This window comes from Chroicocephalus ridibundus, chromosome 4, assembly GCF_963924245.1.
Source record: "Chroicocephalus ridibundus chromosome 4, bChrRid1.1, whole genome shotgun sequence".
NCBI classification, from domain to species: Eukaryota; Metazoa; Chordata; class Aves; order Charadriiformes; family Laridae; genus Chroicocephalus; species Chroicocephalus ridibundus.
Window position 1 is genome coordinate 717,498 of NC_086287.1, and position 21,968 is coordinate 739,465.

The 21,968-nt window shown below is 48.5% G+C and overlaps 4 protein-coding genes across 4 annotated transcripts; all 4 read left to right on the forward strand.

Annotated features, from left to right (window-relative positions):
- Positions 1-2,886: 2,886 nt before the first annotated feature.
- On the forward strand, positions 2,887-3,864 carry LOC134514166 (olfactory receptor-like protein COR6). The gene has a single exon (XM_063331572.1). It carries the CDS (start codon positions 2,887-2,889, stop codon positions 3,862-3,864), a length of 978 nt encoding a protein of 325 aa, XP_063187642.1.
- A 3,172-nt stretch (positions 3,865-7,036) lies between these two features.
- On the forward strand, positions 7,037-8,038 carry LOC134514168 (olfactory receptor 5J3-like). Its single transcript, XM_063331576.1, has one exon. The coding sequence runs from the start codon at positions 7,055-7,057 to the stop codon at positions 8,036-8,038; it is 984 nt and encodes a 327-aa protein (XP_063187646.1). The 5' UTR covers positions 7,037-7,054.
- A 3,950-nt stretch (positions 8,039-11,988) lies between these two features.
- Positions 11,989-12,942, forward strand: LOC134514169 (olfactory receptor 5J3-like). The gene has a single exon (XM_063331577.1). It carries the CDS (start codon positions 11,989-11,991, stop codon positions 12,940-12,942), a length of 954 nt encoding a protein of 317 aa, XP_063187647.1.
- A 2,433-nt stretch (positions 12,943-15,375) lies between these two features.
- On the forward strand, positions 15,376-16,317 carry LOC134514384 (olfactory receptor 5J3-like). Its single transcript, XM_063332177.1, has one exon. It carries the CDS (start codon positions 15,379-15,381, stop codon positions 16,315-16,317), a length of 939 nt encoding a protein of 312 aa, XP_063188247.1. The 5' UTR covers positions 15,376-15,378.
- Positions 16,318-21,968: the final 5,651 nt, after the last annotated feature.

Genomic DNA, 21,968 nt, shown 5'->3' on the forward strand with positions numbered 1-21,968 from the left:
CATTAGACCACACATCACATGAAAAAAATATTAGCCAAGAGCTTTGGCTTCGCAGACTGCACTATACAGGTGATACGTGGTAGGGTGATGAGAATGGCTTGGTCAAACTGAGACTGGCATTAGAGATTGGTACCTGTGCAGCCTTTGCTGGGGGTTGTACATGGTTGAAGTAAAAACCGTAATAACAAGAAAATGGGGAGCGTTTCATTAGCGTATCTCAAATCCCGGTAGAAGGGAGACATTGTCTCTATTTGAATGGTTGGACAAATGAAGAATGGATTTTCTTGTGCTGAATGTGAAAGAAACCGAGACAAATGCCTGAGATATCCTGGATGAATTAACGTCTGGGGATGCTTCCTTCCCCTGACTTTGGGTGAAGAGTGAGAAGACTCATCTGTACCTGGTATGGACATGTCACACATATAGGTATCACTCTTTTAAAGTGCCTGTTTTTCTCCATGGCTTGGAAAGTTAGTGCAGTGGTGACTAATACACATGCAGATATATGTATTGCAGACCTATAACGAGACAAACCCCGCTCGAGATTTCAAACTCGGTATCCACTCTGGAAGGGCCTCGTAGTCTTTGTGTCAGCGCAGCTACAGGTGGCTGAAAACCATCAGCTTTTTCATGGTTTGAGTGACTCGGCTGCACCGTTTAGCTGGTGCTAGCCCAGACGGCACCCTGGGTTCCCATACAGCACTGGAGAATGCCAGTTGGATTTAGGCAGGGAGCTTTAGGTATCCTCAGCCATCCCCTGGAGGCATCTCCCTGTCTGCAGACACAGAGCAGGAAGGCTCAGGTGCTGATTAAGCAGTGCAAATAACTTCTAAGATAGTTTAATGAGGCTCTATAAGAATATCTCTCCCTCTCTCTTTCTAGCTCTATCTGCCCGTCTTGGCTTCATGGGGTGGAGTCCGTGGTGGAAATCCTGGTCCTGATTAGGGGATGGTTAACTCTGGCCTTCACTTCAGCGGGAACAGGATTTTCTCTTTGAATTTTACACAGAGGCTTTAGGCTTTTTCTTATTTTCATGCAAAGACCTCCCTAAATGACTGCAAAGGATGTGTTCTTTAATGGTGACGTGACCCAGGCCAGGGACAGTGACCTCGTGCAGAGCGGTGGGGACCAAAGGAGGGAGGGCGGGTGACTCCTACTGCTCTGCTCCTCTCAGCCATTGAAAGGTGCTGAATCACACGCTCACAACCGACTACTGGTTTCACGTGTCCCAGATCTATACGACTCAGGCCTGGCAGTGGCACTACCTCGCCTTTACAAAAAGAGAGTTGAGGGAGGATATGGCCAAATTCAGCCTCCCCCAGGGATCTCCAATGGGCTTCAGACGCCTCCGTAGTACGCTGCGTGGACGCTGGGACACGCACGCACACACACACACACACACACCAGTGAGCGTTGCGCTGGGCACAGAGTCCAGCTCTCACTTACACACAGAAAGCCAACTGTGATCCCACCTGAGAAGCTGTTGCAAAGTCCAGTTGAAGACAGAAACCAAAGAGAGATCTGGGTGACCGGACTTCTTCAGTTATGCCGCCCTCTTCCAAAACCCGACGTTATCTCATCTGGTATCAGTTTAAAAGAACGGCCTAGCAGATTACCTTTGATCAAGTCTGGTTTCCAAAGGCAACGATTATTTATCTCACCAATTAGGCCAATAACACGTCTTAAGCAGGCAACGTGAAGCGTCAGAGATATTGCATATCTGCTCAAGGTGACATTGCGATATAACTAGCTTCTGTCCTTCAAGAGGCTCAGCACAGTAGAATTGCCACTGTGAGTGTCCTGGCTGTCAAATATATAATTGCTTCGTATTTTCCTGAGTGTATGAACACACAGCTCCATCTAAAAGCCTGCTTTTTGGAAACAAGAATAAGAAATGAGGTGAGACTGGTGAGGCATAAATAAGCCAGATAACTCTTGTTAGTTTCTGTAAAAATTAGTCCTTACTTAAGTTTCCTTTGCTGAGAAATAAGTATTCGCTGAAAGTTGGATGCAGATTGTTTGACTCTACAAAACTATCATATCTGTGCCTGAATTAAGCCTCAGTTATAAAGGAATGTCTCTGCATTAACTGGGATAACGCAGTGTAGAAAAGATTGAAGGGGATTTCTCTGATTTTATTTTTTATGTAGATTTTCTTCTATAACTGCAAACCTTCTGGATCTTGTTAACTGCCAGCCTGGATTGCTGGAATGCTTCTCACGCGCAGCTACAAGGAACAAGCAGAGCTACTACAAATCACGCTTCTGCTCAGATTTAGCATTTCTCTCACCTACCTTAGGTTGAGATTCAAGCTAACTATTTTAGGTTTAATACCTTTAGGCTGTAATAGTTCTCATCCTGAGGCATGTATCTGGAGTAGATCCGATGCATCTCGCCTTACCAGTGCCTTATTCCTCTCCACTGAATACAAAGAGTGGAGAGGGCTCTGTGGACACTTAAAGTTCGGTTCCCATTCACAGAGTGGGTTTTTCAAGACTGTTTTTATGTATCTAAAATTACACTGTGTTTAGGTTCTGCTGTTGTCAGTGAAAAAGCTTTCGGCTTCTCCCAAGACCGTGACTCGTCCGAGGTCTGTTCCTACACTCAGCAGAGCCGATGCCCCTGTCTCCTGTTGGATACTGAGCTTTAAATGGTGGTTTGGATGGAATAAACGAACGGGTAAATGACACTTTGACAGCTGGACAGTCTGATTTATCAGCTACAGGCATTTTAGGAATTTGAGATGTTCTAAATTCTCTTTTATATGATTATGGACAATGTATATGAGCATTCCGTGTTTTCTTCTGATTTTCCAAGTCCTAACAACCCCTTTATCCTCCTTCCTCCCGCCACTGCTGGCAGACAGCATCAGCTCCGCCAACCCCAATGGCTGCGGGGAACTGCACAGCACCCATCACCTTCATCCTCTCTGGGCTGACCGACGACCCACAGCTGCAAATCCCACTCTTTGTGCTGTTTTTAGCCATGTACATCACCTCTTTGCTAACGAATCTGGGCATGGTTGCATTAATCAATATCGATCTCCAGCTTCATACCCCTATGTATTTTTTTCTCCAAAATTTGGCTCTCATGGATGCCATTTATTCCACAGTCATCACTCCTAGAATGTTAATGACGTTTTTGGTAGAAATGAAAGCAATTTCATACGCAGCTTGCATTACACAATGTTTTAGCTTCGTTTTGTTGATAATCTCCGAGTGCTTGCTGCTGGCCGTGATGGCGTACGACCGCTATGTGGCCATCTGTAAACCTCTGCTTTACACAGTCATCATGTCCAAGACGACCTGCTGGAGCCTGGTGAAAGGGTCATACCTATGGGGGTTCCTCAACTCCGTGATACACACCGGTGGGCTGCTCAAACTCACCTTTTGCTCTTCCAACATGGTAAACCATTTCTTTTGTGACATCAGCCCACTCTTCCAGATTTCCTCTTCTGGTACTGCGGTCAACGAGCTGCTGGTTTTCACGTTCGGCAGCTTGATTGAGATGAGCAGCATCACTGCCATCTCCATCTCATATGTTTTAATTATTCAAACTGTGCTGAGGATCCGCTCCAAGGAAAGAAAATTCAAAGCCTTCTCTACTTGTGCCTCGCACCTGATGACTGTCACCTTGTTCCACGGAACAATAGCCTTCATGTACTTCCGACCAGCCACCAGCTACTCATTGGACACAGACAAAGTCGTGTCCTTGTTCTACACGGTGGCCATCCCTGTGCTGAACCCCCTCATTTACAGCTGGAGGAACAAGGAGGTAAAGGAGGCCCTATGGAGAGTCACAGCCACCAAAGTTTTGCTTCACTGGCCGTTTGGTTGTCCACTGAGATCCCGGATTGAATCTTAGAGGATGATCCACAGATGAGTCTAAATTAGAGAGCGACTTAAGGACACGTTTAGTTTTAAATTTCCATTGCCCGTGCATATAAAATATGTTTTACGTGTATTTAAGCACTATTTTGAAGAGCATATTTCTTGACCTGAAGTTCATTGCACACGGAACAGCATTCATTTTCCTGAAACGGTGCCAGAGTACAGGGGCAGTTTCAGTGTACGGTGGAACAGGGCTTTCAAAATGTTACCAAGATTTCAACGATGCCTAAAATAGCAGAGACGAATACAGAAAAGTTACACTGCAATCAGGGATAAGCCATAAAAAGAAATAACTGTTTATTTCAAGAGAGATAAGAGATATGCTTTGTGTTCTTCATTTTTAATAAGGTGCCTGGTCATTTACTTCTAAGATGAAAATATCATGAGTGCATCGATTGCAATTGTGTTTGTAGAAAATTAAACACGAAGAGGGATGGAGCTGGGACTGTAGTTTTGTGTTTGCCCTACAGCATTAGCGGAGCTGCTTTTCTCGTTTGCTTGGTTTAGCTTGGGGGCTTTGTGTAATTAACTTTGTATTTGTTCCCATACAGTAAATGCGGTAAAAAAGGGAAATCAGCACAATTTACTTTTCCCCAGAATAACGGTGCTTGTCACCAGATTTCAGGCCGAGGGAGGCTTGGGAAATGGTGTTTGCCACTTTGCCCAAGAAGGTCGTAGACTCACAACAACTTGCAGTGCCAAAACTGCGTCCTGAGCACCACAAGCTACTGGAACAGAAGCTTCTACGGACTCTTGCATGTATTTCCAAGGATACAGACTAATAGGGATGGTGAAAGACACCTAAGAGGCCAACTTCTAGTGAGTCAAGTGATTTAACTGGAAAGAATAAAAGCAGACAGGTGAGGAACAAAGATTTGCCTGACTTAGTAAAAAAAACCCATCTCAAGCAGCACGTTAACACCTCTGGAAGCAATCTCCTTTGGGCTGATGCTCTCGCCCGACGCTCCAGAGCCATTGCCAATCTTTTCCTCTAGCAGAGGCATGAAACAATAGCCTAAGTCTGTTCCATCTAAAAAGAAGAATGGATGCCCTGAGCCATGTATAAGCCAGAGTTTTCCAGCCAGAAGAACTGAATAGTAATTGCTTTATTACAGTTTTGGAAGATATTTCTTATGGGAGCATTTCCACATTTAGCTATTGTGAACTGAGTATTCCTCGACATCGCATCGTGCTTGCCTTCAGACACGTTTCAAGGCATTCTTTCTATTTTAAAACTTCAAATTGTCTGTATCTTTAGGCAGGTAGAAGAGTACGTGCCCAGCTCTCTGCACACAGGTAAGAACTTTCTCCTACTACAAAGCTTCCTACTTTGTCCGTAGTAAGAAAGCCTTGGTGAAGACTCTTATCAGCGAGCCCCCTTTCCTGTGGGAAATCTGTCTCTGCCCTCCGCACCCCCCTGGTGTGAAGAGAATTAGAGACATTAAGATCTTAAATAAATTTGTCTCAGCAGAGTCCCACAAACAAGAGGTGAGCCCATCTGCTTAAAACCCAGCTTATCTGAAAAGGGAGGTGAAAAACAGAGACCTCCTGCTTGAGATATAGAGCAAAGCAAGAAAAGGATTCATCCCCATGGATGGTGTACTAATTAATTCCTTTCTGCTGTAATGCCATGGCATTTGCAATGCCAGAACATCCATGCTGGACGCCTGTTCAGGAAACAATCTGGCCCTTGGGCGCGACCCAGCTCACAGAATAAACCTGTGTTGGGTTGGACACGTAGGTGTCTGTGTGCGACCAAGGCATCCCAGATCTGGTACTCCCGGGAGACTGACCGATACAACGCTGTAGAGCAACCCGCCGGGCAGCTGGCGGCGGGTATCAATGCTCTCCAGGTGGCACCCACTGGCTCCAGCCTGCGCAAAGAGACTCAACTCACTTGGCAATAAAGCGATGGAACCAGTCGTAAACATCACTTGCTCTTCTCACGGGGCAATTCAACTGGGAGCAATTATTCTACACTGAATGCATGTTTTAAAATAGCAATATTAATTAGCAGTGGCCAGCTGTTCCAGGTATCTGGAAAGACAAGAATATAAATGTGCGTATGAGTTCATTTCCGTCTCACCGCTTTTTTCAGCTCGGAGAGCGGGATTTTCTGAAGGCACAATGTGACTGGTTCCCTTCTTCCAGCAGGAAGGTTTTACAGCAGTAAGCTTAAATTACAGATGGAGTTACAAAACTTGGGGTTTCCTGATAATCCTTGTCCTCAACTGGAGTGAAGAGAAGGAAGAGGTGTCATAAGTCTTTGGGAAATGTAAATTAGCATCAAATTTAAACTCTACCAGTCATTCCTCTCTCCCTCACTCTCTCTGTCTCTCAAAACCGCTTTTCTCCTCCTCAGGCTGAGTCTTGCCAGAGAAAAATGATACCAAATTCTTCTAATATCAGCATACTTTTGTCCAATAAGCTTGTTTTCTCTAATATAGATGTAGAACCAGTCCTAGAATGAAACTAAACTGGTAAAAGAAAACCCAATCCTTTTCTGTGTTTTTCAGAGACATTCTGCCAGTGTTGGTTTCTAATGTGAAATACATTTCTTCTACAGGACATTTGCTTTTAAGGAAAGGATATGGAAGGTTAATCTTCTCGTGGAACCTTGAATGAGAGGATCAGAATGGTAAGCCTTAGGAGATTATTAAACTTTTCACTGTCTTTATTCTGGTCTTTTTTTATCATGTAAAACTAGTAACATGGCAGGTATTTTAACCACATAACGGATCACAGGAAAGGCAGTGTAGGGTTTCGGAACTGAACTGTTCAATATCCCAGTGATGAAAACGCACGGATATAGAGGGGTTAATCACACACGGCTCCTTTAACATAAACCCTGGTGCTTTTCATATGTGCAAATAAAGCATATAACATACGCTTCTTATTCCTAATAGTGCCGGTTACAGCTCTCTAGATTGTGTCACAAATATTTATGTGAGATTATTTTTCCTCACCATGAATCTAGCTCAATGGATGGAAGAAAAGAGGCTGACAGAAGGGAGAAAGAAGTGAAATAACTGGTTATTGCTTTAGATGGAAAAGCCAGCAGTGGAGTGGACGAGTGGCGCAGGGACTGGCGCGAGGGACGCTGACGATCCCTCCCAGGCACTGGTATCTGGTTGTCCTTCTCTATTCTAGCAGGCAACAGTTAAATGACAATGACGGCCCAAGCCAATCACACCCCTGTGACTACCTTCATTTTCACAGGATTAACTGATAGACCGGACCTGCAGCTTCCCCTGTTCGTTGTCTTTTCCCTGATCTATGGGCTGACGTTGCTGGGTAATGTGGGAATGATACTGATCATCAGGTTTGACCCACACCTGCACACCCCTATGTACTTTCTCCTCAGCAACTTGTCCTTCTTAGACGTCTGCTGTTCTTCCACCATCACTCCCAACATGCTGCTCAACTTCTTAGCGGCATCAAAGGGAGTTTCGTACAATGGCTGCCTTATGCAGTATAGCTTCTTCACACTTTTTGCCACCACTGAGATGTTTCTCCTGGCTGCAGTGGCATACGACCGCTATATGGCCATTTGTAACCCACTGCTGTACACTGTCGTTGTGACCAAAAAGGTCTGCGTACTGTTAATAGCTGGCTCGTATTTGGGGGGAGCTGCAAATTCTCTGATACACACCTATGGCTTGCTGAGGTTGTCCTTTTGCAACTCAGATGTCATTGATCACTTTTTCTGTGACCTCCTCCCTCTCCTAAAACTCTCTTGCAGTGACACCCATCTCAACAAGCTCCTTGTTTCCATATTTGGTGCTTTAATTGAGGCAACCACTCTTACAGTCGTCATCATTTCTTACTTTTTCATCATTGCCATGGTGCTGAGGATCCACTCTGCCAAGGGCAGGCAGAAAAAGTTCTCCACCTGTGCCTCCCACCTCACAGCCGTTTTCACATTTCACGGCACAATCCTGTTCATGTATTTCCACCCCCGTTCCAGCTACTCGCTCAGCACTGATAAAACCTTTTTTGTGTTCTACACAGTGGTCATTCCTCTGCTCAACCCCTTGATCTACAGCTTGAGAAACAACGACGTGAAATGCGCTGCAAGGAAACTGTTGAAGAGAAAGGTCCTTCCCTGCGGAAAGCCTTCCAGAAGGGCATGTGGGGTAACTCCATAAAACCTCCATTCTCTTGGATATGGATTATCAGATCCTGAATCCTTTACATAAACTTACTACGACATCTCATGAAGATTGCTAATTGAAGGATGTGCAATGGGGAAATACGGAGCTATTAGTCCTGTTAAGCCTTATTTCAGCAAATTCCTGGTCACTGTAACAGACTGGATCTTCATCACAGAGGGCTTAAGCCACCTGTGAGTTCTTTGAAGTCTTTGGACACCAAATGTGGGATTAATCTGCCTGATTTAAATATTTCCATTTGGATATCTAGCTCAAACTTACTCACTTTTTGTAACCAACGAAGAGACACAGACACACCAAAATTTGAGTAGTCCTCCCAAGAAAGGTGTCTAAGACAGGTTAGATGCGTTTCTCCCTGAAGCTGCCTATTTTATCCACGGTCTGTAAGCCTGGGGTTTCCAGCACGTATCCATGTGAGGTGTCTTGCAGACACCCAAGAGTGACAGCCCCCCATTCTGTTCCCCACCACTGGAGCCCTATGAATTAAAGGACATTTCCATTATTGAAGTTTCCTAGAAACATTCTCTCTTTCTTCTCAAATGCTGCATCTAGTGATTGCATGCGGAACAAAGAGAGTTTGCTTCTGAAGATTGTTGAAAAGAGGTTAAGAAAAAATAGAAATATAATTACTGCAGTGCTTTTATATGGAATTCCAATTTTTTTTTTCTTTCATGGATGTGGTTCTTGGTGTTGCAGCCTGCCCTTTATGGGACACGGGACACTGTGTGCAAACATTATCCCAGCCTTTAGTACAATCCCATTTCTTGGTGTTATATACAATAATTTTTTCCAATGAGATTGTTTCTTGGGACTTGTGAATCTTGATGATACAGATCTCTGGCCTAGATCTGAGCAAAGGCCCCGGAGAACTCTTCAAAAATCTATTTACAATGTCTTTACTGTGCCTCTGGCTCTCGGTGTTTAAAGACGCAATGAGATCTTACTGGAACAAGAGAAACATAATTTGAAAGTAACACAAACTAGCAGTTCAACTTCTCCTGCTATCTGAGCAAGAGCCTGATCCTATGTGAGAATTCTGGTGGTTTGTTTCACACTCACTCTTTCTCTCTTTTTTCCTGCGGTCATCTATAGGTCCCTAACTCAGGTGTACACATGCACATGGCCAATGTGAGCAGTTAGCTCACTTTCTAGATAAAGAATGGTCATCAAAATATGCTAAGGGTCCTATTGATTATTTCCTAAGAGACGACACCTTTTCTATTATGTTGTCAGGCAACAAAACAGGGATTTTAAAATTTTTTCTTTATTTCAGTAGCATATGTCATCAACAAAATATAATATTCACCTTCAATCCTAATGGATTCCTCATCAGTTAAAGACCTGGATTTAGGATGGGTTGAGTTGCACAACTGGACATTGAACAGTCATATATTTTCTTTCGGCCACCCAAACGCACATCCTCTCTGAAAAACGAGTAGCCAGAGTGGGGAGCCCCTGAGCTGGGCTGGCACACCCTGCGTTTCGGGGTACCTAACGCAGCTTCTTGACACCAGTGAGCTCGGTGCCCACTCAACGGACGTGCCAGCCAGAAAAGATGGGACAGTGTCGTCCTGCCCATGCCCTACAAGGCTCACAACAGCTCAAACGATGGCATGAGAGAGGAGATGGACCCAAAAACTATTGCAAGCAGTTGAATAGTCCTGAAGGGGTCTTTTATACTGTAGGATGTCTGTGTTCCCTGTAGATTTAATTTCAACCCTGATTTCTTCAGTGTGCTACAGACACAGAATATTCCTGAGGCTTCTTTCCCTTTCCTGAGTCTCAGTAAAGCAGACGGGATTTGCCGTAAACGGGGCAACTGAGGACTGTGAACATACTTGTTTCGTGCATGTTGCTGTGGGAGAACAGCCCTCCGTTTGCCTGCTTAAAGGCTCCTGGGAGAACAATTTAATGATGTCCTTTGTGTCTGATCTGAAAAATATTAACGGAGGACTCAGTTGTTTGTGAGTGTTCAGTTCCTAATAGCCAAAGCAGCAAATATTTGCAGCAGAAGGTTCTGACATGATCTCTCAGGTTTGAGGGATGAGCTGCTGTTCTGTGCTGCATTCAAGCACGAAACATTATTTCTTTTCTGTGGAGCAAAGAGGGTTATTTTACGTCTTCCCTGATGTCTTCATACACTTCTCACTATTGTGTCAATGTAGTGAGCCAGCCACACACGTTTCATTTGGTTGCATGTTTTCTCTATGGAGGAATTACAGATCACAGCCATCAGACAAGACCGTGAAAGAGCTTGGAATACCCAGCCCAAAGGGACATCCGTATGGATAGAGATATGTGGGGATGGCATGCCGGGGAGTGAAATCCAGACTTCTGCAGCGTTGGAGTGTTTGGAAGTTCAGGACTGGAGAGAGAAGCATCCGACTGTAAAATCCAGGTATGTCCATGGTAGTTTTAGCGCTGACCTCTCAGCTTAGCCTTGACGGTTACAGTGCTCTCAAGATTTGGCAAACATGTCCCAATAGACTGACTGTTTTAAAAAATTCAGGATCTGAATACACAAGAAAGAGCAGAATGGGAAAAGCAATATTGCTCTCTCTGTTCTACACCCAAAGAACTCAAGTTCTCTTTTGTTTTGTGTAGTATCAGGCTGTGAGTTGCAGCATCAGCAGGACAATCAGGTAACTTCAACCATAAGACCATAAATGTGTACAGCCTCTGTGGGATCGATTTCACTGAACTTCAGATTTCTCCATTAACCACTTACGTTCCAAATTAAACAGCTCAGCTGCTTTTATGGTTAACTGAAGGAGACATGACGTCTCCAAGGGTAATTCCCTCCACTGACAGGCTTACAGGCTCCTTTCACATGAGGAGGTGAAATAACCAGAATGAATAGATGACTAGGTTGTTATTAATCACGCACTGATCACGGAAGCACCCTAACGGATAGAGAAGTTTGGATTGAATTTAGACATGGAAAGAGTAATTGTGTGATTGTCTGAAAACATCTAAACGTCCCCTGATCTTGACTCAAAATCTAGCAAGAGACCCGGGCACCTAAAAATTAAGTTGATGCCCATTCCTGTGTTGTTTCTGTGTTTTGTACGAGTTATTTCTGGATAAAATACAGAACCAGTCATGAGACAAGGGACTAGATCTCACCTCCTACCCCACGCCAGTCATGGACTCTCCTCTACAAAGCAGAAGGTTTGGATCTGCATCAATTAAGTCATAAAACAGACTCAAACCTGTAACTCTCTCCCTTCCTACTTCGGTGTTTTTAAAAGCTGGCTGCTGTTAAATGCCATGTTTTCTTTCAGTAGCATATTGAAGGAAAGCAGCCACCGAGAGTGCCTTCTGCAGACAACCGCGTGCTGCCGGAGCCTCAGGCACAACGTTGAGCACCTCATCCAGGCTCCCTCTCTGCGTGACGGAGGAGGAACGTGCGCTTCCATAGAGCAAAGTGACAGCTAGGAGTTTAGGCGAGACTCCTCTACTTTGGACAAAATAAACTCCGCTGAGATTAATTCTTTCCTAATGAGTAAATAACATGAAATACCCAGCTGAAAAGATGAAGGAAGATGTAGAACTCATTCGGTGCCTAGCATATGTTTACAAAGCCACCAGTGACACCCGTATGTCAGACTTAGCATCACCTAAAAGTAGCCGCACTGTCGCAGACGTGCGTTGTTGTACCCCCCCAAAAATCACTGGGCACCTTGTGCGTACAGCTGTGCTGGTTCTGAGATAAGCTTGGCCACAGTGATTGGCAAAAATCTGATCAGCGTTTTTGAGGAGCCCACACAAAAAGGAAGCGAGACCCAGGTACTTAATCTCAGCCCTTGTCTTGCTTCACACTAGATTACCCCATGAAATACATTAATGAACAACCTTTCTTCCTTTCTTGTCTTTATAGTCGCCGCACCTCTCATCTCAGCAGGTAAGCTGTTACAGAGGTGAGCATGGTGGTAAGCAACCACACCACAGTGACCTACTTCATCCTCTTGGGACTGACAAATCGCCCAGAACTACAGTCCCTGCTCTTTGTGACGATCCTGCTAATCTACGCCATCACCCTTGTGGGCAACCTTGGCATGATTGCCTTGATCACCATTGACTCCCAGCTGCAAACGCCCATGTATTTCTTCCTCGTTAATTTGTCAGTTGTGGATCTCTGTTATTCCTCAGTTTTTGCTCCAAGGATGCTGGTAAACTTCTTAGTGGAGAACAAGACTGTTTCTTACTCAGCATGTGTTGCCCAGCATTTCTCGTTTGTTGTGTTTGTGACCACAGAGGGATTCCTGCTGGCTGTCATGGCTTACGACCGCTACATAGCCATTTGCAGCCCACTGCTTTACACCACTCTTATGCCCAGGAAGGTCTGTATTTGGCTGGTAGCTGGATCATACCTAGGGGGGCTCCTTAACTCATCAGTACATACTTGTGGCTTACTGAAGTTGTCATTCTGCGGCCCTAATACCATCAACCACTACTTCTGTGACACAAACCCACTGCTGCAACTAACTTGCTCTGACAAGCGTATCAACGAGATATTGCTTGTAACCCTCTCGGGGCTCATCGCTCTGTCAACTCTCCTATTTGTCATCATCTCCTACCTCTGCATCCTCTTCTCGATGCTGAGCATGAGCTCCACAAGCAGGCACAGAGCCTTCTCCACCTGCGCCTCCCACCTGACGGCCATAACCCTCTTCTACGGGCCCGTCAGTTTGAGCCACGTGCAGCCCAGTTCAAAATACTCACTGGAACGTGAGAAAATTTCTGCAGTGTTTTACACCCTGGTCGTTCCCATGCTGAATCCCCTGATCTACAGCCTCAGGAACAAGGAGGTGAAAAATGCACTCAGAAGGGTGACGGAAAGGAGAAAATGTTGTTCATTAACTTGCCTGTCCAAATAAGAGAGAGTTGTAGGCATCAGAAGAAAAATCACCCTATCCTAAGAAACGTCACTAAGATGTATGATTCTCCATAAAGTTTACTTCTCTCCCTTGGCTTAGATGGTGTTCAGCATAGTAGCTTGGCCTCCCATTGCTAGCTTTGGGACTTAAACGATGAATCTCACTTAATTTGTCTTTAAGATTCTGGATCTTGACATATCTGAGTTCTAATGTCCACCCATAACGCGGGAAGAAGACATTAGCCCCACTAAAACCAGCAGCTGGACAAACGTTTAGCAGAGCGAGACGGCCAGTGCCCGTACCTGTGGGTGTCTGCTGGTTGGAGTACGGCTGGGAAGGAGGGCAATCACAAAACATTTATCGAGCCAGCTTTCCTCTGCTGCTTGCTTTGGGAGCCCTGGGATGCCATTCTTCTTTCTACCTACTCATTTTCCCATCGGAAAGTTTACGGCCTACCCTGGAGTTCCCTCTACTGGCTTATTTCAACCAATGACCACGGGTGAGGGGTTTGGCTCTCCATCTGGAGGACTGCCATCGTTATCCTGGCTGTCTCAGGAACCAGCAAAGTTCATATACATAATGTCTAAATGGTTTAAGTCAGTATTAACATCCTACAAAGAGTTCTGCTCTCTCTTTACGCCACTCACGTTGAAAACTTTCACTTGTTGATTTATGTGGAGCTATGTTCATCAATCGGGTTCAGTAGAACCACTGATGTGGAAGTTAACCCCTTGCAGGCGACTTCTGCTCAAGTTTCAGGCCATTATACTCAAGAAAGCAATTAGCAAACACCAGAAGGACCGCATCGGGGGAAGTAATCAGTCCCTTTGTGTAATAAAACACGTAGGGTAAAAGCTCCAGCTCCCAGAAGCGTACTGCAGGTCTCGCCTTTAAAAGAAAACTGTTCCTTGCACGCTGATTTTGACAGATTCCTAAGTTCAACGGAAGGATCGCGTGTTCTGAAGAGGGTCGAAGGCTGAGCAACCCTTCCTCTCCCGAGGCCACGGTGCCCCACGCCTCTGGTACAAGACAGGCAGACTGCCGACGTGCAAGACCTGGGGCAGATTTCGAGGCCCAACAACTTGCCATATCACTTCTCAGGGTAACAAGCCTAGAAAATTGCGTCAGATCAGGCAGTTCAAGAAGGGTCATTAAGAGAACAGCAGGAAGAGAAAGAAAATACTTCAAGACAGCAGGTTAAAATTAAATATTGTTTGAGGTCTAGCCTCAGAAAAAAAAAGCTCTGCCTCAGGTCTGTGCCCACCTACTTCTCCCAGTCTGAATTTGGGCTGTATAGAAGTCAATCCAAGGTAAGGAACCGCAAAGCAGACGTTCATTAGACCAGCGCGTTCCCGTGTGCATCGGCTGCACCGTTCTCCACGCGCTGCTAAACGTGATTCTCCCGAAAGCTGCGACACTTTGCAAAGCTCTCTCTGCTTCTCCATTTCTCTCCCTCCAGGCCTCTGCTTCGCTGGCGCTCCCTCTTCACCAAACAGAAATTTCCCGTTTCCTTCCGTTTTGTGGGTTATGTCAGTGCGGAGCTCTGGGCTCTCCCTTAGAGTTTAGGATGCTCCCGGGTCACAGAGAACTCTGTTCTAAAGACAGCTACGCGCAAGCCCAGGCACTGGGGTTAATCTTTACAATTCTAAGAACATCAGAAAACGCCACCAGCCGGGTAGCTGTACCCTTCTGGAGGTAGGTAAAACGACCCTGAACTTCCCATCATTGTTCTCTGTGAAAATAGCGTTCAGCAACGTTTCTCCAAGGCTTCCCCTCCTTAGATATGTCCGTGTGGGCTTCCGTTTGGGATGTGTGGCAGGAATTCAAACACCTGGCATCTGACAGCAGTGAGTTCCAGCATCTGTGTTGACGCTGATGAGGAGGAACCAACCAGCTGAAAGAAGCAACCCCAGCTGCAACTCAAATGGTGGTAGAACTGGAAGAGATCCCTCTCAAAAGGTCCTGATTTGGGGTGGTTCTTTTTTGGTTTGGGTGCTTTGTGGGGGGCTTTTTGTTGTTACAGGACACCTAGAGGATTGAATGTTTTGGCTACATAAAATGTGGGCAAGTAAAGGAAAGGGACAAGAACCCCAGATTAGAATCATCTAGGTGGAAAGAATGCCGTGTACTCGCTTTTAGAGTTCACCCAGTTATACATCAGCTTATGGAGACTCAAATTCAAGGTTCCATTGCTTGCTGCAGTATTTTGCTAGATTCACATGCTCCACCTGGCCTGGAATCAAATAAAATTTCAACTCCAAATTTTTGTTGTACCTCCCCTTGCATCAAGCAGAAGGCTTACAGCATGACCAGGCTACGATTTCAGAATAAGCCAAAACCGCCAGTCCAACTTGCTTTGTGTAACGAATAACTGCTTCCTTCATCCTGACCACTCTTTGTACCTCGGCAGATCTCCCATTGTATCCCTTGAGTCAAATGGCTGGAAGGAATGACAGCATGGTAACCCATTTCATCCTCCTAGGACTGACAGACCATGGGCAGCTGCAGGTCCCTCTGTTCTTCGTATTTGCAGTGATTTACGTCATCACTGTGTTGGGGAACCTTGGCATGATCATTTTGATTCGGACTCATCTCCAGCTTCACACTCCCATGTATTTCTTCCTCAGTAACTTGTCCGTGATCGACCTCTGCTATTCCACTGTCTTTGCTCCGAGGTTGCTGGTGAGCTTCCTAGTGGAGAGCAAAACCATTTCCTACTCCGCATGCCTTTCCCAGAGCTTCTTTTTTGCGCTTTTTGCCACCGCGGAGGCGTTCTTACTATCTGCAATGGCATATGACCGCTACGTAGCCATCTGTAGTCCGCTGCTCTACAGTACTGTTATGACCAGGAGAGTCTGTACGCAGCTAGTGGTGGGATCGTACGTGGGGGGGCTCCTGAACTCGTTGACGCACACTTGTGGCTTGCTGGGGCTGCCATTCTGCGGGCCCAATGTCATCAATCATTACTTTTGTGACGTACCTCCCCTGCTGCAACTGGCGTGCTTGGACACCCGGCGTAATCAGACTTTGCTATTAGTTTTCTCTGCGGTTCTCGCTCTCCTGACCCTCCTGGTCATCGTCGTTTCCTACGCGCGCATCCTCTCGGCCATCCTGAGGATCCGGTCGGACAACAGCAGGAAGAAAACCTTCCACACCTGTGCCTCTCACCTGACTGCCATCACCATTTTCTACGGCTCCGTTTCATTTAGCTACATCCAACCCAGCTCCAGCTACTCGATGGAGCAGGAGAAAGTCTCAGCAGTCTTCTACACCCTGGTGATCCCCATGCTGAACCCCCTGATCTACAGCCTGAGGAACAAGGAAGTGAGGAACAGCTTCAGGAGGACTCTTAGGGCAAAGCAGCTTTTCCACTAACGAGCGCGGCACCTTGCAAAGAACGCACACAAAGCTGAGGGAGAACGGTTTGGGGGTACGGTTCCAAATAGCAAAATTTAGAAATGTCTTCATAATTTCTTTTTAGTAAAGAGCACGCGTGGTGCTATCGACTTCGATTGCCTCTTACGGCACTACGTTGGGACAGCATGAAGGTCTCACTCTCTTTTCCAAAGCAGAGTGTCCCGAGCAGCCTCTTTGCAGGCAGGAGCAAGTGTCCCAAAGCAGCTCAACTGGTGTTCTCACCTCACGCCATCCTGCACTGTCACTGTAAATAGAAATGAAGCTTAATGACGCTCTTAAGGAATGTGGGAATGACTCGCATGATCCTTATTGTTTCTTTATCCCATATCAGGTGATAAACACATTTGCTATTGGGCTTATACCCAGTTAGCTCCCGCCTACGCATGAAATGTTTAGCTTTTGTCTCAAATTCAAAAGCCACTGATATGAAATACATATAATCACTCACGTCCTTTTTCTCCCCCGCCTTATCTTTAGCTTAATCTCTTCCCCAGGAACCGTCCAAAATACAGCACTGATAATATTTCACACTTCAAAACTGTGTCCGGGTATCCTGTATGTGAGACACCGATCCTTTTAAAGCAAGTCATATTTGTAAAAGATACAAGTTCTTGTAACGGGGGGGCTGAAACGTCACTATTAAAGAGTTGGCTGTGTAAGCGTGTCTGTTTTGCGGAAGATTAATGATTTTCAGGGCGCTTAAGAGGCTCCATAGCCATAGCTAAAATTGTAACTATTAGGATCAGATAATTTCTTTAAAAAAAAACAACTTCCTCAAAAAGATTAGGGAAAATATCTCCCTAGACCTTCCTCTCCAGGCACAGCTCTTCACTGCCCTCCTGGTCCGTGTTTAACTCGGACCCTGAGCCCCCAGGGCCGTAGGTACCTGAGACTTACACAGCCTCTGTGACACTTTGGGAGAGCGTTTGTAGAGACCACCATGCAACAAAATCTGTCCTGTTAAATTCAGGAATAAGCTCAGCTGGAGAAGATTGTGACAGCTTTATCCTGGAGTCCTCTGCATACTGGAGTGAGCAAGAGCAACCTCTCACGGTCGCGCAGCAGCAGCAGGGTTTCCTATCCCTTTGAAGACAAAAGCTAACGAGGACAAACTTCCTCTGAAAAATGTCAGAGTTCAATACTGAAACACAAGTGAAGAACCCCCAAAAGCGTTTGGATTTTGAATGGTGTTGAGGAATGGCTATATGAGAACAGGCACGGCACCATGCAGGACTGTCAGAAGTAAGCTATGCCTGCCTGCATGGAGAATTCCGAGTCACGCTGATAAGAAAGATGCTGAAGGCCGTGCTGACCTTCCTTAAGTCAGTGTCCTGGTTCCGGAGGGGATAGGGTTAATTTTTCCTGGTATTCCATGCCATGTGAGCCACGCCCACCCTGAGCTGCCGGGGGAGGGGGCAGGAAGTTGCTGCTTAAAAGCGGGCTGGGGCGTCCCGGGTCGGGCCGGCGAGCTGCGGTTCCGTAATCGCGTTTGTATATTCCCCTATCCGTGTTGTTGTTGTTGTTTGCCTGTTCCCTTTGCTGTTCTGTTAAACTGCCTTTGTCTCAACCCAAGAGTCTTGCCTTTTCTTACGATCCTTCCTGTATTAGGAAGGCACGTGCGAGCGGCACGTGGTTCTTTGTTGCCGTCTGAGGCTAAACCACGACAGTCAGATAAACACCTTTGAGAAAGTAGACTGTGAGAGAACAGGAACAAACCCGGACCCAAGAAACCGCATGTAGGAGGAGTATGAATAATGTAATCTTCAGCGCACAGCCAATAGTTGTAAGACAAATAGGCATATCTAAGTGTAAGAGTATAAAAGTCTGATGAAGCTGCAATAAAGCTGAAGCTTGCTTTATCACTCATATTGAGTCGACTGCTTGTTTCCCTCGCTCGTCGCAGAATGGAAAAAAGAATCATGCTTTTGAAAAGGCAAAGAGAAGGTGTGCTTTGTCCGACCCAACACGGACGTGTCTAAGACGAGGTGGATTCGCCCATTCCAACTGGGGAGACAGACCCGATCGGAGAAGCTCTCTACAGACACAGAACAGAGAGAGTATTCCTCACAAGCCCATAGCCCATATCCAGATGGACTCGGATGGCGACGTGGCTTCACACTGCAGTGAAGGTCTTGTCCTAAGAAAAGCCCGAGGAATTCCTATGGGCTGGTTTTCCCCCGCGTGAGGATCCAGCCTGTGTTATCCCTCGGTGTCACTAACAAGCCACAGGAATTGCTGAACAACAGTCTCCCTCCTCCCAGCCCATGCAGTAAAGCGGCACAGCAGCTCCCGCAAAGAACGCTCCCTGGGGCTAAACATGCGCCGGAGCAGCACGCAGCCCTTGCTTTCGGGTGTTGCTGCCTAGCTCTAGTTTGGTCCCCGAAGCCTGGAGTATCTCCTCCTGTCTGCTCGCTCTCGGGTTCCTCAGCCTCTCCTCCTGCCGCCTGCACGATGCAAGGAACACAAGGACAACCGAGCATTGTCTTGACTAACATCTCAGATCCAAAAGGGGCTGCAGGAGTTACCAGACCTGCTGCTGGCCATAAGGGGCCCTGTCAGGCCCCTGAGTGCATTAATAAGCCTTAATGACCCTGACCGGCCTCACCTGGGACCTCCACCCACACTCATGGGCCCAGGAGCTCTATTTAAGCTCAGCCCTGGGCCTTGACTTCCTTCTGCAGCTCTGTCACAGGAGTGCTGGTCCCTGCCCGGCCGGGGAGCCTCTTGAGCTGGGCCTTGCCCTTGGCTGTGCCTTGTCACTCCGAACCTGCCCGGCAATCCCTGGACCCAGTCCTGACCCTTGGCTTGGGCTCGGACATGCCCTATCCTCATGGCGGCTGAGGGAGCTGGGGGTGTTCAGCCTGGAGAAGAGGAGGCTGAGGGGAGACCTTCTCGCTCTCTACAGCTCCCCGAGAGGAGCGGGTAGCCAGAACGGGTCGGTCTCTTCTCCCAAGGAACAGGCCATGGGACAAGAGAAGACGGCCTCAAGTTGCACCAGGGGAGGTTTAGGACGGATGTTAGGAACAATTTTGACACCGAAAGGGTTGTCGAGCATTGGAAGAGGCTGCCCAGGGCAGTGGTGGGGTCGCCATCCCTGGAGGGATTTCAAAGCCGGGCAGACGCGGTGCTGAGGGACGTGGGGTCGTGGTGGGTTTGTCAGCGTTGGGTTGGTGGTTGGACCCGATGGTCTGAAAGGTCCCTCCCAGCCTGGGCAGCTCTAGGATTCTATGGCGCTGCCTGCACAGCAAGGGCCGGGGGCTGTGCCCGGGGCCTCTGCGAGGGGAGGCTGGGGCCACGCCACACCGACCCAGCCGGTCCCCGTTGTGATGCGGAGCCGCGGCATTGTGACATCACAGACGTGCCCCCACCCACTGGGCTGTGACCTCACAGCAGTGTCCCTATAAAACACGGGCCACCCCGCCGCACGTCTCAGTGTGTCCATGGCGGACTGCGCACCGTGCGACAGCAGCTCTCTGCTCATCCTTGGCTTCCTTCTCCTGGCTGCTGCGGCTGTCCTGCTGCCCGCCGCCGCCAGGTACCAGGAGTGGAAACGATGTCTGCACAGCCCGGCTCTTCAAGGTCAAAGGTACGGGACGAGGGACAATGTGCCAGCCCCTTGTCCTGCTTCTTGCCACCAAGGAGCAGAGCAGGACCATGCCAGGCACCATGCCCGTGTGTCTGCGGCGTGTGGGGGGTGCACAGGTCTGTGACGCGTTGGGCTTTTGCACGTGACTTAAGTGGTTGAGGCACCATCCCTGGAGGTATTTAAAAGACCCGTGGACACAGTGCTCAGCGATATGGTCTAGTGACGGGTTTTGACAGAGTTGGGTTGATGCTTGGACTTGATGATGTCAAAGGTCCCTTCCAACCTGGGCAGTTCCATGATTCCATGACTAAGAGCCCCAGCTACAGCCCAAGAGAGCCCAAAAACGGGACCCATGTGGAGCAATGAGTTGAGATGGTGCCTACATGGTTGGGCCCTCCAAGGTGGAGGGCAGATGGCGTCCCCTGTGCTGCAGCCCCAGTTGTCACCTCAAAGCTGGAGCCGAGCCAGGAGGAGCGCAGCAAACTCTCGATGCATTCTGCAAGGGAATTCCTGGAGAATGAGCTGCAAAGGCTTTCTGTGGCAGTGCAGCCATCCACGGAAATGCTGCGTCAGTCACCGCCCAAACGCCCGTCGGCTGGGACTGGCCTGGAGGTCATCTGCTCCAACACCCCTGCTCAAGCAGGGCCACCTGGAGATGGTCTCCCCAGACCTTGGATTAGTCGTCTCCAAGCAGGGAGAAGGACCCCCATTCCGTGGGCTCCCTGCCGAGGGCACAGAGAGGATCTGCCAGACGGGGACGCCGGCAGGGCCCGGAGTGCCAGTCCCGACCTGCTGCACCCCCAGCCTTGTGCTGCCCTTGCGCAGAGGCCAGGAACCGCTCTCCTGCCTCCCCAGTTCCGCCTCCACGTGTCAGAGAGGTCAGGTACCCTCCTGCCCGCAGAGCAGGAGCACACAAAGACGCTCCTGGTGTCACTCGTCTGCCCTGGGATGTCCCCGCCATTCGTGGCACCACAAGCACTGTGGCTGAGCGCGCACCTCTGTAGCAGCAGTTGCGTCTCCGGGGCAGGTCATGAGCTTTGTATCCCTTTCGTTTGCAGCGCGAGATGGAACCAGAGGAGGAGGACTTGGCAGAAGATGGCACCTCTTCCCCTGCTGCCAGCACCAGCCAGGGGACCCAGGCCGCGCCGCCGGAGGCCTCTGAGGACGCAAACCACCCTGTCTCCGAGGACAACAGCAGCAACGAAGCCTGCGCGAGCTCGTGCAGGCACTGCTTCTGTTTTTCCTGCATACAGGAGTGGGCCCGCAGGCAAGACACGTGCCCCAACTGCCACCAGTCTGTTCGGCACCTCTTCCCCACGCAGGGAACCCACAACGATGAGGTGCAGGACATCACGCCCGCAGGGAGATCTCAACGCCGCTCTGCAGAAAGGAGGAGACATCAGGCCCCCGGCCGCCAGCACCGCACGTCTTCCAGCAGAGACCACGGCGACGGCCGCGCCAGGGCCGCAGGGAGGGGACAAAGCAGGTCCCTGAGCTGGCACCAAGGTGGCCACAGCAGGGCTCAGCACGCCCGGGGCTACAACCACTCGAGAAGCAGGGGCAGGTCTCGGGACACCGGTCGTCGTGAGAGCCGACCCCAAAGGCACGAACGGGACATCCCGGCCTCCTCCTGGAGGAGCCAGCGCCGCCAGCGGGCAGACGAGGATTCTTCCTGGGGCCGGCACGCCACAAGGAGCCGATCCCGGCGGAGGTCCCGCAGCACGCAAGGCCAAGCTGGGAGGGAGCACTCCCGGGGCCACCGTGGCAGATGGTGGTTGTGGGGCAGGGACGGGGACGGGGAGCGTCCCGGTGCCTGGGACAGGCAACGGAGCAGGTTCCGCAGGAGAGGCCACAGCAGGGACCTGGGCGCAGCAGCCGATGGCTCCTCTGCAAGATGGAGGTGGTGGAGGAGCGGGGACTGGGACGAGGGACGAGCTCCACGGCCTCAACGGGACATCCGGGACTACTCGGGGAGGAGCCGATCCCGGCGGAGGTTCCGCAGCACTGGGGGCCGACCACGAGC